The sequence below is a fragment of the Eublepharis macularius genome, chromosome 6 (assembly GCF_028583425.1).
Source record: "Eublepharis macularius isolate TG4126 chromosome 6, MPM_Emac_v1.0, whole genome shotgun sequence".
NCBI classification, from domain to species: Eukaryota; Metazoa; Chordata; class Lepidosauria; order Squamata; family Eublepharidae; genus Eublepharis; species Eublepharis macularius.
In genome coordinates, this window is record NC_072795.1 from 112,384,750 (window position 1) to 112,401,193 (window position 16,444).

Sequence of the window (16,444 nt, forward strand, 5' to 3'; positions counted from 1 at the left end):
TACCTGGCTTCTCTTCAGATCGTATAAATCTTTCACCTCTTTGGGTATCCTACCTGGAAATAAGCAACCAAGATAACCCCCCTCCCTCCCCAGCAGACCAGATAAGGGCACACACCTAGGTTATACTACAAGATGTGATTTGTGGCTGGAAGTTACAAGTGATAATAGGTACCATGTCATAAAACGGATATGCATGTATTTGGCACACTTTGTGTTGTATGTGTGTTGTACAGAATGTGTGTTTCTGTGTCACCTCTGGTGCTATAAATGTTTTCCACTTGTAGGTTTCTCACAAGGAGGTGATACATTCATGTAAGAAAAATTTGTGTGGAACTGAAAATTGTCCCAGAAGATGATCTGCAATTGTGGTTGTGATTTCTTCCCTCAGATCAATCCCATCTTGTCACATCCACTTTCCAAATCCCATCATGGAAGGCAAGAGTGCCTCTTTCTAGTCAGGAGAAAAGATGAGTTAAATGTGATCAGCAGAGTGCACACAGTCCATCTTTTTTCTTATCTCTTTCAGATTATTTTTTAAACAGCGCTGTGGAGGGGGAAAGGGTTTTTCTGATATGGATGTTCCCCCCCCCGCCTGGGTGCTGTTAATCTCTCCTGCTTTCATCACTCCCAGACAAAACAAAATCAACAAAGCCCAGAGTGCTTCCTGGTACTTTGAGAATCCAGTAACCTCAATTTCCCCCTTATAATATAACAATCATACTTGCTTAGGGAGAGGGGAGGGAAAGCAAACACCCTGAAAAGGGGACGGGGGTGGGTGGGAAGTGAGAAAGAGACTGGAGGCTATATTTTCCCCCATCTTCAAAATTCATCCTTGGAAAAGGAGTAGCTGTTTGTTCATGATATTTAACATTAACAGGTTGAAGATATTCATCTTTTTGCCCTTCTCTAAGGGCTGAGGGAATCAGTTCTATGTAGAAAATGCTATAAATCCCAAGGTGTAGCTCACCACATATAAAACAGGTATGTGCATCTCTGTTTCACAGTATGAATACAGACAAGTGACTTCCATATAGGATGTTTGTGATGTGTGATGTGGCTGCTGAAGGCAAAGAAGTTCCTGAGGTCCTGCCATCTCCCTGCGAGGTAGGTTAGGCTGGAAGCATTCGACTGGCCCAAGTTCACCCAGCAAGCGTCCACAGCACCAGGGGCATTTAAACTTGAGTCTCCCAGATCTGACCTTCTAGCCACTGCTCCACACTGGCAGTGCTTATCTTTTAGTAATGCTCAGGGCTACAAACGGATATATTTCTACTTAAGTGGGCTATTCATCTAGTTGATCAGAAGAGAAAGACTAAAGGCTCACACAAGCCAAGAGTAGAAGCACAAAAGGGGTTCTAAAAATGAGGATACTGGCGGAAGCCTTTTAGAGCAAGTCGAAGCATTAGTCCATGAAGGTTTCTAAAATCAGGGCACCCAGTCCGTTTCTGTACCAAAGCCCATCATTCGGGTGATTCTTTGCGGCCCACTTATTTAAAAAAAAATCAGAACACTGGAAGACCCTTTCTTACCACAAAAACACACTACCAGGTTACCACCAGGTTACCAGCAGGTTCCAGCTGCAGAATTTGCTCCCCATCCAGTCAAGCAAAATACACACTGTAATGCGTGCTTCAGCCGCTTTGCCAATGAATACACCTGAGTAGGCCTGCTTAAGATTAATCTCTTTAGTGCGGGAAAAGATAGCGATCCAACTCTTAGCGCCTTATCTCCCTTTACTTGAAATTTAAACGGCTGTTGACTTGCAGGGAAACTTAACTTCCACTTCTTTGTACGCTTACCGGCGAGCAGACCCCGTTTACACAGGCATACTTACTACAGGCAAGCAAGCATGGGCTAGGGGCGCACGTGCTTTGGGATCGTATCTCCTCAGTCTCAAATGGGGAAAGCGAGGCACACGCCGCGAAAATGCCTTTCCGGAGAACGGGGAGTCCTGAAGTCCAGGGCACGGCGTTGCTAAGCAGAGCGCCGCTGCCGCTCGAATCCCAGAGCAGAAAGCGAGTTCGTGGACAAGCGGCGTCCCCCTCGGATCGGGCAGCTCGTCACTTGTGAATCGGGACGCCAAAGATCTGTCGCGAAAGGAGACTCCCCCACCCGCCCCAAGAGCAAACGAGAGACGGTTCGGGATTTCGGGCGGGGCAAAACCTCCTTCTCGAGCTTGGAAGTCAGGCTCCCTGGCCGATGCGCGTCGGGCACGCCCGGAACTGGGCGGTACGGACGGGCACTTCGAGTTCCCTCAGCGCCGAACGAAGGCAATCCAGCTCCGGGCTGTGGGAGCCGCCCCGCCCTCCACATTTTCCACTCAGCCCTGCTTCTCCGTGTTTGTGCCCGAAGTCTGCCGGCCGTCGCTACCTCCCTGTTGCCCCCCTCGCCTCCCCGCGGCTGTCGCCTGCCTCCCTGGCGGGGCCCCTCCTGCCGTCCCCCTGGCTCCTGGGCTGCTCTGCGTGCGGGACACCTTGGCATTGTGGAGGGAGGCTGGCCAGGGCTGGGATGCGAGCGGCTCGCTAGCAACGGCAGCGGCGCCCGGAGCGGGAGGCGGCCAGGCAGGCATCGCTCGCCATGAGAGCCCCGCAGCAGCCGCTTTGACCCGCCTGCGCCTTGGTCCCCAACTTGCTGCCCGGCACCAGACGACTCCAGCGGCGAGGGGCAGCCCGTCTTCTCCCTGTGGCGTCGAGGGGACAGAAAGCCACGCTGCCCCCAAGCGTGGCTGGAAGCGGAGCTGAGGAAGTCTCGGGGCTTCGGGTGGCGAAGCTGGAGCTTTGGGAGGGGGGCCCAGGAGAGCAGAAGCCAAAGAAAAGCGAGCGGCGGAGGAGAGGAGAAGGGGAGGCGCGGCATCCTTCCGCAGAGAGCGATGCCTTCTGCCTGCAGGCGGGGAGCTTCTGCCCGCGGCGCGATCGTCCTGCTTCTGGTGGGCATCGGCAACCTGAGGCTTTGCCACGCAGGTAGGCAGCGCGCCCGACTCGGCGCGGCGAGGGGCAGCGGGGGCGCGCGGGGCGGTTTGTGCTTGGCTCGGACGCGGCGGCCGGGGCTCCCCTCGCTTCGGTCCTGAACCTTTCCACAACCGGGAAAGTTTCCTCCGCACTTTCTGAGCCTCTGCCCTCCCTCCGGGCTCCGTTCCCTTCTTCCCGTGCTTCTTTCCGCGGCGCCGGGCATGCCGGGTGTACTTTAATAACAGGCTTGCAGCCAGGCGAGAAGGGAAAAGGAAAAAAAGCGGGCTTTCTCTCGCCCTGTGGCGGCTTTCCCAGGCCGAGTACCCCCCTCCCGCCCCCCGTAAGCGAAAGCCTAAAGCAGCGTTGCTGTTAAGCCAGAGGAGAGCTGAAGGCCGGCCGCCTGACGCGACGGAGCACTTTCTCCTGCTCCTAAAGCCGGTGATTCGGGGAACGGCCGGGGACGGGGAGAAGCGAGGAGAGGGCGCCGGTTCTCGACTCGAGTCCGAGCGCTGAGGGAAACGCAGCCTGGGCTGAGGCCCGCTTGCTTGGAAGTAAGCGCCTCCGCTGCCGCTGAGGTTGCCTGGGCTTCGCCGCAGTTGCGCTTCTCTCGCCAGGAGCGCGAGAGGGGAGCCGTCGGTGCCTTCTCCGGAAAGTTTCTCCCCCCGCCCACCAAAGATGAATGTTTTCCAGCCCGGCTCCGAAGGGTTGCTGAGCGAGGGGGAAAGGGAGGGAGAGGGACTCGCTCGAGCCCGTTGGCCTTTGGACTGGGGGGTCGGGAAGCCCCACCGACGCAGCGAGGCTGAGGGGCCAGAATATGTGCGTCGAGTTCCGGCGTTCGGCTGTGATGCTGGGCGCGCTCGCCTAGAGTAGTAGGGCCGAGGGGGCTGGGCGGGCGTTGCTTGGGGGTCGTCGTGCCCCGAATCAGGCGGTTGAGGAGAAAGGCGGACTAGAAACGAAGGGATGAACCACACACCGCAGCCAAGGTTTACTGTCCGGTCCCTGCATCGTCTGTAGCGAGACTTGCCCTTGACCCTTCCCACCCCTTCTGATTTAAAGCGAAGGGGGCGCTGCCGGGAGGGGAGGGGAGGGGCCGCTTTCCTCTGTTGTTCAAACTGTGGAGAGTAACTTGTTTCTGAATCTGGCTCGCTCTGAAAGTCTGTTGTGTTAACTAGGAGCTTTTCAAGGTGGATCTTCAAATCCCTGGGAAGGGGTGGGTGGGATTCTTTCATTTCTAAGGACATTTTTAAATTTTGGTTCTCTCCTTCCCAGGGATTTGGACTGAGATGTAGTCTTCCTCCGAATAGTTGCAGATCTGATATTAAAAGTTAATAACCTCCTCAAAATCTATTTTCACTGGAGACATCTGCAGTCTTGAGCACTGGCCTGGATGGAAGTGTGCCCTTTTGAACTCAGTGGGACATAGGATCAGGCTGTTAGAATGTAATCCAAAATGTTTGGACGTAAATCCTGTATGACTCTATATCCCCATAATGGCTTTTGAGGAGGATGCAATCCATCTCTGCAGGAGGAATTGGGATGGTACCCACCTCCTAAATGACTGACGTGGAAGTAATTCGACTGAGTTCAACAGCAGGCTCCCATGTAGTGCCTCCACAAAGGAAAATTGCAGTGGCAAAAAATTAAGACTCAGTGTTCAGGAATCAAGCGTTAGTTTTCTCTCCTTTTGGTAGTTCTCCTTGATGTTGAAGGTTCTTAACTGGCTGTCCCAATGAGCTCCAACAGAACACGGGATTAGGTTCATTTGTCTGGGGAAAGCCCTCAAGTTTCTGATGTGAACAGCTTTTTTTTTTTTAATTAGACCTTTGACTTTTCCCAGGTCTTGCTCTTAAGATATGGGTTAAGATATGGAACTATGCAGTTCATGTATATTTATGAGACAGAAATTTCATGGTAGAAAAATATATCTACTGCACTGCTCAGTTGAATGGTTTGAGTGTTGCAGCCTAAGTGTACTAAGTGTTTATTTTAATGTAAGCATTTTTTTTTATTTTAATTTTTTTGCTTCAGGAAAGCATTGCAAAGTTGGTCAAAAAGAAAGGTTTACCAGTTCTCTGCTTCCCAGGTTTAATTGCTGGTATAAGCTGACTTGTTCACCTTTACATTCCATTGTTTATCTCTCTGGACATTGTTTATCTCTCTTTACATTCCATTATTTATCTCTTGTGGGTGGTCTTTCATTGTAAAGCCAAGCCCTTAGGACAAGGTGTCTAGTCAACACTTGGATGAAAGCTGATGATAGGCCTAAATTTTTGTAACTGATGATCCTTAATATGTCTGTTCAGCTACTTTTAAGTACACCCAGTACATTGTTTTTAGGGTGCTGTTTGCTTCCAGCGGGCTCACTTATAATTAGCTAGGATCAAATTATAATTTACTTTAGAATCTGGTACTTTAAAGATATATTCTGAAGTTGCAGTTAATGACAGGGGAGCTGGGGCCTGTAGTCAACAGTGAACATTGTTGTAATGGATTGTGGAGTGTGAATCAGGGAGGTGGCTTGCAAAACTTTTCTGCATACATTTGCAGCTATGCTTTGCATCCAAATGAGAGAATCTGGAACCAGAGGAGCAAAGCACAGGGGTCTTTCTCTTGTGTTCTGAACGTCTGTTGGAGTAGAGGGAGTTTTCAGCATGTGATGCAAATATACTAAGACCTCAGCTTGAAGTATGGGCTGGCCCCTTTACAGTTAATATTGACAGCAAATTTGTGCTCCCTCCGATCTGATGATTTAACAGGCAAGGCTAGGAAACGAAGACTGGATAGGAGAGCAGCCGGTTGGCACTGTGAACAAGTTGTTAGCTGTCCCTGCTGTTACTTCCAGCTTTGAGCTGCATTTGAATCTTATTGATGTTCTCTTTTGCTGGCTGAGAAAATGATAACTGTTGAGAGTTCTGTTCTTTTATTTAATAACCATGATGGCTGGAAGTACTGCTTGAAATCCAGGCACTCGGGCTCCGTACTGTGGGAATGATAGGATGTGTCTAGGTAACAATCATTGCAACTGTAAGAATTACCTTTTAATTGTAGATCTTTGGTTCCTTGCTATTGCATAAAACATGGGCTTGAATTATACTCTCCCTGTGCAGTGTCCCAACTGTGGCTAATGCAGGAGTAGGTTGTTGAGTTTTCTTAGCTTTTTCCAGCAGTTACCAAAGTTTTCCTTGTGAAATCCAAGGGAAATCATAATGGTCATGTGATGTGGAAAAACAAGCCCTTTAAATTGCTTATGTACTATTGCAGTCCATTTTCTTGTGCTTACACCAAAGAACAAACAATGGGGTCCTATCCAATATCTTGAATTTTGTCCTTGCTGCAAAGGATGAATTTGAGCAAGGTACAGAACTTATTTCTGTTGCCAGGGATGATCTCTCTAATGTGAAGTAACTACATTTCCTTTGAGCATATACAGAGTGTATTTCCTTTGCTTCTAAGCAAGAGCAGGCTGCATCTATGCATGTCTGGGATTCACAGGCAGGACTTCATAATAGATGGGAGCTGCTTTCAGTCAGGAATGAATTTTGGTGCTTGTTTTTTGGAAAAAAGAATTTAACTACCTTTCTCTTCATGCAGATTCTCTGTCTCTGACTCAGGGAATGGTACCATTTTATCCACTGTAACCCTCCAGCAAAGGAGACATGAAGATGCTGGTGCAATGGTTTCCTTTTAAGTGCAGATATATAAAAAGATATCTTCAGCCGCACATCTCCACAAGGCAGGAAACCATAAAGTTTGATGGCTGTGGAGTTTGGAAAAAAAAATCATGGCTATAAATGTTAAAGGCTTGGAGTGCCCTGACAGGCGGTGACAGGCAAGACAGCTTGTAAGCTTTGGAAGGGAGGGGAAAGAGGAACCGGATAACTTTGAAGCCTCTTTAACCTAACTGGTCATTTCCCTCCCACATCATAAAGCAGGAGGGGGCCTGTGTAATGCACCGGGGTGGGGATGTGTCACCAGGCATGCCTGTGGCATTTGTTCCTTGCCAGAAGCATCTTGGAGCAAGCATATGGAAAGGGGCCAGTTGCTTGAAAGGGTTAATTAAAGTTCCAGCAAGACTTTTGCAGAAAAACTTCTTGATCAGCAGATTTCTCCCACCTCCAATTTCCCAGCTTTGGGGAAATGAAGCAATGTAATAAGTTATGTCCTTATGAGGATGGAAGCATACCTTCATCAATGGGATGCAACAGTTAGGAAGTATTTGAAGTACAGGAAGCTTCTGGGTTTGGGGTGTGTGCTCTCAGTGGGCTCCTTTCTTGGAGCAGGGCCACAATGTCGAACCTTCTCTTTCTTACACTGTGTCTTCTGAAATTCCTTGTGAGAAAAAAAAATCATTAGTCTGGGAATGCTTTCGCCACCCCCATCTGCACTGGATGGGAGCAGAAGATGATAGGACACCATAAAGATGTTCCAGGTTGGCCCTTGATTCCTTTTCAGGGCCACTGAACTAATTGAGCCATACTACTGTATTGTCCACACTGATTTCCTTGTGTTTTAGCACTTAGGATGGGAGTGGCTGGACAGGCAGTGACTGAATTCCTTCTTCTGGTGCAATAGTTTTAATATATGTTTTACTCAGAGTTTTGCTAGTACGTGTACAGAACCTAGAAGTTATATAGGTCCTGGACAGAGCTTAAGACTAACTTATACGTGCAGGCAACTGAGGATGGTTACAGCCTTGTGGGAATGTAAAACTCCAGATTGAAAAGGAATTATTTCCAGATTGAATGCCTCCAATATAGAAATACTCCACCCCTTCAGAAGGGTTCTAGTGAGGCCTTCCCTGCAAAATCCAAATTTTATATGTGCAAGAAGGATAATTTTTTTTTTTTGGTCTGGGAGCAGGTGGTAAAGTATTAAATGCTGTGACTGGACCTCACCAGAATTCTGAAATTCCTCCGTCCCACCTGACTTCTTAAATGTGTGACTCAGTTGATATAGTTCACTTTAGATGGAGGTGGAGGGAGGCTGTGATACAGAATGTTTTCCGTGTTTCAGTGTGATGAAGCTCCTGAGCATATATTTTGATGCTGTAAGCTTTCTAGGTACCTGGTGGATTGAGAGAAATGGGGTATGTTCTGTGTGTTTGTGCCTGGGCTGTGGAACAGAATTTCAGTATGTCAGCAAAGATGGAGAGAGGCATAGGAATGGATTAGCCAAGGGATTGCATGTCAGGTGCTGTGTCATAAGTGTACAGAACTCTACAGGTATGAATGAAATAGCAAGGTGAGGTTCTGAATGCCTTCCTCCCTGTGTTGCCCCAAAAGGTAAATTGTCAGTGAGTGGGAGAGGCCATGATGGAGTGCTTTCAAATTGTTTCTCTAGCATGCTGCCCTTGCTGAGTGTGATATCCAAAAAGAGTATTTCGTGGTAAGCCATGTCGTGTCAAAGTATCCAGGTCTTTCTCCAAGTGTAAAACAGTGTTGAGGAGCAGTGCAGTTTATGGAGAGTTCTAAGGATTAGCAACTTCATTGGCTAGTTTTAAATATGCAAAAGTTGAAGTATTCAGGGCTGGATTAAGTCATGCTGAGGCTATGTCAAGATCAAAAGTCCCCATCAGGCTACAAAAAATGGTAATGTAGCAATTTTTAATTTTCTTTATTAAGGGGCCCCTCATAATCAGAGGTTTGTAAATTGTAGTTTACTTAGCTTGTACATAAATCCAGTTCTAGGGTTGTTTATTCCCAAATATTTATATTTCCTTCTTCCATGCAGGGTTTTCTCATGCAGGAGTACTCCCCGCCCCCAACAGAAGTTCTGTGCCTTGAACAGCTATGTCACAAGCAGAAATCCAACAGGTGTGTTCTCTTACTAAGGAGGTGACATTCTGGAGAAAGTTGTCTCTGGAGAATTTTTGCTTGTCTCTGAGCTCTTCAAGGTGTTGACCATTTATATCAGTGAGCAGAAAAGGATACAAGTTATCCCGTGCTGGGGCATCAGAGGTGTTTTTGAAAGGTATAAAGAATAGTGTTGGAATGTTAATAGTAGGGAAGGACAGAGGACGCTTCTCTAGGCTGCTAGACAAAGATTGCTAGCTTAACATAAGGCCTTTCCTTGGACTTTGAAACTGGATGGAGGTTTCCTATTGCTCTTTGTATGGGCTGCAGGAATGAAAAGAAGGGAAACTGGTGCTTTCCAGTGCCCGCCACCCCTCATGTTTGCTCTGTGTTTAATAAGTTCACCATTAAGGAGTTGAAAACATTCTAGTATCCCTATGTTCATGATGTGTATTCAAAATTAGAAGTTTGCTTTTTGTCAGGACTAACCTTGCAACTGTTTTTTTTAAAATAAAGGATCTTTGCTGCATTTATAACACATAAGAAGTTTAATTTTTTCTACAGCTCAAAGAGCATTCTCAGCAGTTTGGCCCAGTGGACCACCTCAGTTTCTCTTAATGAGTGTATTTAACAATTAAATCACAACATCCAACTGCAAGCGCCAGCTTTTGTTCTAGGAGAGCTCTTGCACTGTGAACAAGCAATGACTCATCAGCTGGAGGGCTCTTCCTTGCTGCACCTGCTCGGTTTCTGCATGCCACACCTTGAAAGGCACAGGACCTGCAGTTAGGGAAAATCTCCCAACAACCCTCCAGCCCATCCCCTTTTGACTACCTCAACTAGCCTCAAAGGCTCTTTCAAGCTGAATCATTGGGAAAGAAATTTGAAAGATGAGTGAACAAAGGTTGCTGGACCACAATCCAGAGGCCTTGCCAGTTTCTCTAAAGCTCTGAAGCACCTCGTACTTCACATGGAACTCAGAATGGGGCACGTTGCTCAAAGCTAAGCTTGAATAACTTGGGACCTGCCCAAATCTAACTTTTACGAGCCACGGAGCCTTGGAACTTACTGGGGTTCAACAAGCTTCTTTTCTTTTTTTCCAAAGTGGCAGTGCAAAACCAGGAGTTATAGCACATCACACAGCAGTGGAGAGTCCATCCATGGCTGGTGGTTTGCATTCAGCTTGGTGGCAAGAATATGGGCCTGGCTGAAAACATTGTAATGGACAGTGAGACAGCCCTTTCATGGGGCATGCTGTACACTGAAGTTCTTTTCAGCACAAAATACCATGTATGTATGTATGTATGTATGTATGTATGTATGTATGTATGTATGTATGTATGTATGTATGTATGTATGTATGTATGTATGTATGTATGTATGTATGTATGTATGTATGTATGATTGTCATTTATATTCCACCTTTCTCACTGAGACTCAAGGCGGATTATATAGTGTGGGATTAGTACAATCAGTGGCAAGGACAAGGGTAGGCATTTCCATACAGTGTCAAGAACATTTCCATAAACAATGTCATAGGGTAAATGAATACAAGTTTACAAAGACATAGTATTAGCAAGGATCCAATATGGGGTTGAGGAATTGCTGAAACAGAACATAATCAATTCTAAGACTTACATTAAACAACATGAAACACAGGTAGTGTATAGGAGTACATATTTAAAGCAACAGATAATATGTAAGGCAACATAATGGTGAAATCTATGGTTCCTAAATCATTCGCGAAACATCTGGAACCCCTTTCCTACAATACTGCCCTCTTAGCTGAGAAAAAGCCCTTTTTGAATAATTCAGTTTTGCATTGTGTCTTAGTTGTGATGTACTTGGTGGTGATGAATGTTGAAGATGCCACAAAGCAGCATGCAAAATACATCCTGTGTGTTTTGAATGTTTCAAGGTTGCTTGCTTCTTGGCACGAGGCTGAAAATTGCATTAATCTGATGCTGTCCACATCTGTAACATTTTCTCTTGGCCTTCTAGTGCTAGGTGATAGTCCAACTATATGGGCAGAGGTCCAAAGAAGAGTGTCCATTTCTTTAATAATCATCTTGTAATATTGGAAATTCTCACAGACTGAGCAATATGAAGGAGATCTGTTGAAGCCTAGGGCTGAGGGGGAGATGGTCTGCATCATATGTGGTTCTCTGGACACTTTTGACATGGTGGTGATGGTTTTACCAGCTTGTACCAGTACCAAGATCTTACCATGGCTCTTAGAGTGCCTATTTCCCATATTTCATTTCCCATGTATACTCCTTTATAGTTCATTTTACTATCCCATTTATCTTGACTTAACTATGTTCCATCTCTCTCACTTCATTCTTTCTATCACTATCTGTATGTTTTTCTTTATTTTCTGGACTATGGCACCAATGTTGGTTAAGTTGGGAGGGGACTTCTGAGGGGAAGGGGCTCTTGGCTACTGAGACTATATTTAGTAATACCAGTGGGATGGATCCTAAGTTCCAAAGTTGTGGGAGAAGATTGCAAGCATTTTACCCCAGTAGCCCCTCTGCCATCCTTCTGCCCTGACTTGCTCTAGAGAGAAGTAGAAACCATGGTACTAAGAGGGGTGGGGAAGGAGCTGAGTAGAAGGACCAGTGGAGGCAGCCAATACAGCAGCCCCATTCCTTGCCTTGGATGTGACTCGGACATGTGATCCAACAACACTCTCTTAATTAAAAAAGTGTTGCTCTTTTATTTAAAAATACTCATGCGGTTTCACATTTTCCAAAGGTTAAAACATCAGTTAAGACAAAGCAGACAAAGCGAGAAAGCGTTGTCGTCATCAAAGGTCTCGTTCATATCTCAACACAGTGGGTCTCAGCCCCATTAATAAACAGCTGGGACCTCATGCTATGTGATACCCCATGAGATTTAAAGGGACACACTCCAGGGATGTAGTCAAGTACTTTGATCCCTTGGATACTGTGTCTCATGGTAATAGTAACCTGTCTATCAGGAACTAAATGCCAGGCTTTATGTATGGATTTGTAGGCTTGGTGGATTTTGTTGTCTGTGTTGAGGAGGTCAGTATTTGCAACTGGAGGCAGGAAACAAAATTAACCTGGTTTGGTTTGGTTTCGGAATAATGCGTGCACTTCAGTTGAATCCTTTGCCATGGTGACACACTGCTTGATTATATGTTTATTTCTGATTAGGAGTGGCATGTGCAACTCATAGAAGGATCACTGTGTCTCTTGGGGATGTTTGTCTTCTCTGGTTTCCCCCTCCCATTGCCCCCTCCCCACCATAGCAACACTATGTGGGCTGCATAAGCAGCTGTGAAAAGCTGGAATGGGAGCTGTGAATGTGACTGGCATGCTGTTGCCAGCAGGGGTGTGAACCTGTGATTGTTGAGCATAGGGCTGTGCTCTTGTTGGTATTAGATGAACATATGGGCTTGCACGAAGTGTGAAAAATATAATGTAAAAAGGCATACCCATGTTTATCCTGCTTGATACGGAAGGAATCTCAAGCGGGGTGTGTGTGTCTAGTGCTGAAATAGCAGTTGTGTGTTGTATGTGTGACCTCAAAACTGCACAAAGAAATTACGAGCAGCTTTCTCCTGGTGTTCAAATCCACCTTGCCAGGGGCTTGCTTTGAATGTTGGTACAGTTTATGCTGTGAAGCCGGGCAACAAGCAGTTTCTGGCTAAATGGCTGTGAAGGGAATTTGTCACATGGTAGCAAAATAATCTATTATAGGTTTTATTCCCAACTCATTGGGAGGGTAAGTTCCTTATTGCATTCTGGATTCATTTATGTGAAGGCCTGAGGGATGCTTCTCTTGTCGTATCATGATAAAAACATACCTATAGCGGGAAGGGACTGGGACACTGAAACAGCACGGGAGCAAGTTGGCCTCCGAGGTGCTGGCAATGTCACGAGGTCCCCTTAACTCGGATTCAGGCTGTGGCATCAGTGACAGCAACTGAAGGAGCCTACGGCTGTTGTCATTGCCACAGCCCAGGGCTGAACTGGCCAGACCTTTCTCCTGGTCCCCAGTGGCCATCTAGGGCAGCAGCCCCCCCCCCCCTTTCCTGGTAAGTCAAAGCTACAGCACAGTGAAAGCAAAGAAAGCAGAATGACAGCTTCATCACCATGGCCCGGAACTGTTCTCGCAAAAGGAACTGCTGGAGCTTTCCAAGTGTTCCCTGTCACTCTTGGGTGAATCTTCTTCGCTTCTGGGAATATGCACTGCTTCTTAAAGCAATGGAGAGAAACTGGTTCTTCTTCTTCTTTTGTATGCTTCCACATAGAGATATTTTGAAGGTGAAACTTAAGGCTGGTTCTAAGCCTTTGGAAGCTTTAACTGCTCCGTCAGCCCAAGTGGTTGCTTGGAATGACAGTTTTTGAGGTGCTAATGAAGTGGTGCAGAATTTGAAATATGTGCCCTGGGATCCTTTGCTGATTTTCCAGTGAAGAGCAGCTGTTTGAGGATTTTGGGGGGGGAGGTGTCCAGATTTTCTATGGATTTATTTATTTGCTCCTTAATTTCATATTCATAGTTATTAATACTTACAATCTGTTAATCAAAAACTTTTATCCTGCCTTCATTGTACAGGACTCATGAGTCACAAAGTGGCTTTTGAAAAAAATTAAATCAAATTAAGAAATGCAATTAAAGAAAACTGATAAAGTTTAAACTGTATACTATTAAGAATGGAGAAAACCCACTCAACCCAATGAGTGGACATAGCAAGACAGAAGCGAGCATGGCACAGACCTTCCACTCTGCCTTTGGAAGCTTGGTGTAGGTCTTGTTCACCCAACTGCAGCCAGGGGGGCTAGAGAGATTGGATTTCAAGGATGGGAGGGGCAGGGCAGAGATTTCAAAGAGCTCCACCACTTTGCCCATTATCTTTAGAAGCGTTATAGCCATGAGTACCTCCAGCGTTCTGGGTGGGCTGATGCCTTTAGCAATTGGGATGTCCACTCTGCTAACATTTTGGTTTCCCCGGATTTGCTGGGAAGCCTGTGCCTGAAGGCAGGAAGCTGTGAGATGGAGAGGGCTGCACACCGTCTGCAAGGAGTTCATTACAGCAGATGTTAGTGTCATAAAGCCACAGGTTCCTGCTGTTTCTTATTCACTTAGATCCTTTCGGCTTTAGCAATGCTAATGCTAGTGAAAACATTTGCTGAAGTGGAGGCGTAAATCACAGCCCCTTTTCTCTCCTCTTGTCTTCCCCCTCATGCCTTGCCTGTCTTCTCTTATCTGCCTTTCACTTTTGTTTGTCTGCTTTCTTCGCTTGTAGAAAACAGTGTTGGGAAGTCACTGACAACTCAGCACATTTTGTTTTCTTTTTCTCCTCCCTGCAACAAAAGAGCCCTTATTAGCATCTCTTTAGCAATGTGGATTTAATTCACTGATGATCAGCAAACCATAGTTTGTTACTGTCTGTGCGGCTTTGCTGTCTTCCTGAACAGACCTGATCACCCTGCGCAGAATGGCAGAGGGGCAGCAATTCAGTTATTAGTAGAAAAAAACAAAACAAAATAAGAGACCATGTGGCATTTTAAAGAGGAACAGATTTATTGTAGCAAAGGCTTTTAGGGAATATCTGTGGTAGCACAGTGGTTAAGTAGTTGGGCTGTGAATCAGTGTTCTGCTGGTTTGAATTCCACTACTGCCACTGTCTTAGCAGGAGCCTTGGGTAAGCCACCCCTCTCAGCCCCAGCTTCCCAACTGTATAGTGGGGATAATAACAACACTGACTTTGTTCACTGCTATGGGTGAGTCACTAACCTGCCTAGAAGAGCAGTATATAAACACAGTTGTTGTTGTTATTATATTTATGATCTCCTTTCTCACTTAGATTGAAGGCAGATTAGGCCACGGAAGCCTATGTGCCACCATAAACTAGTCTGACTTTGAGGTGCTCCAAGGCTTCTTATTGGTTTTCTTGCACTCAGTGGTCTCATGTATTTCCACACTCCACCTCTGTCTCCCCTTTACCTACCAACTGCTGAAAATGAATTTCTCCCTCCTCAAATCTTCTCCACTATAGGGATACTGAATTCCACTTATTAGTGCGTTAATGCAACCAAGCAGAATCTTCACTATCTTCTGGGACCTTTTACCCGTGAGAGACAGCACTCTGAGACAGATTATGACTCTTGGGTGCAATGCAATGTACTCTTTTATTACTCGCAACATACATGTTGCACTTAACAATATTTCCGCACACAGACTGAATTCTATCTAATCTTTAACCTACAAGTCAATTCTTACGCAACAACTAATCTTACCACCAGATCGTAAAAAAATCTATAACTTGTCTTTCCAGAGCAAGATAGAACCCTCTTGACTGCTTAGTTGTTGTAGTTTAGCTCCTTGTGGAATCTGACAAGACTTTGCCCTGGGTCCTATCTTCTACCTTCATCTAAATTCATAGTTTTTTTTAATGCATTCTTTGTAGGATCCCTACAATGGTGTCATCTTCTGATTCATCACTTTGGGTGATATGGGTTATAGAGTATGTCAGCTTCAAGTTATACAACTTGTTTGATTCTTATTGCTGTTTATGACTTAGATTGTAAAAACAGTAAGAAGTAAAGTTTGCTTCTTAGCTTCTATTTGGTTATCCATTATATACTGTCTTGCACCTATGCGGTAAGAATGCTTGCAGCTTATCACTTCAAAGCACATTGATTCCATGAAGTATCTCATAATTGAATGAAAGGCAAATCTTGTTATCATAGCAGAGCATAACTTGGCACATTCGTATCAGAGGTTTGAATGAAACATGCAGTGTTGCATCAAGGCATGATTAAAACATAATTGATATATATTCAGTGACTTTTCACATATTATTACTCTAGGAGGTTTCCTGCTAGGCTTTTGAATATGCTCTTATCTGGCAATCTCTTATCTTTCCTGTGATGTCTGACCATTCAGGCAGGCTGTGCTGGCTCCAATACCTGCTTCAAGGCCACAAAACAACAATTGCCCCCTGCAATTATTTTATTTATTATTTATTTAGAACATTTTAATTTTATCCTTCATCCAAGGAATTCAGGGCAATGTACGTCATTATCTCCTCCTATATTTTATAGCAGCCCTGTGAGAGTGACTGGACCCAGCAAGCTTCGTGGCTGAACAGGGATTCGAACCTGGATGTCCCAGATCCTGGTCTGACAGTGTAACCACTACACCACACTGGCTTTCTGAGTAGGGTTGCCAGGTGTCCGGTTTCCACCCACTCAGTCTGGTATTTTGGTGGACTGTCTGGGGAAAATGTTCACCAAATACGAGACACCTGGCCCCTCCCTTCCCTCCCTGCTCCCTCATCCAGCCCAGCTTCTTGCGGCTGCGTGGCACCACCAGTGGCCCTGGGAAGTGGCCAGCCAGCTCAGGTGCCCAAGTGACCTCCTGCAACTGGGTGGCGGTGCCCAAGAGTGGCCAGCCTGCCAGCTGGAGCATCCAGAAGTGAGCCAGTGCAGTGATGTCACTTCCTGTAGTGACATCCTTGTGCTGCCCGGGAGCAGCTTAGTGCCACCCCCCAACACACACACACACTCTTCCAGAATACTGGACCCCATATGGCAACCCTATTTCTGAATATCAAGGTACCCTTGAGATTCTGGTATGAAAGGATGTTGTGTTGGATACAGATGCTTGGGTAGCTGTACCAAGCATGCTACTCCAAATACCAGAAGCAATTTTACTTTCATCTCCCCC

General features: G+C 45.9%; 1 protein-coding gene across 1 annotated transcript in view; it reads left to right on the top strand.

The window, feature by feature from the left end:
* Positions 1-2,641: 2,641 nt before the first annotated feature.
* Positions 2,642-16,444, top strand: part of UNC5B (unc-5 netrin receptor B) — a 206,557-nt gene continuing 192,754 nt past the window's right edge. The window contains exon 1 of the mRNA XM_054983049.1: positions 2,642-2,960. Within this exon, the coding sequence (XP_054839024.1) occupies positions 2,870-2,960 (91 nt within the window). The 5' untranslated portion in view covers positions 2,642-2,869. The remainder of the gene's footprint in view (positions 2,961-16,444) is intronic.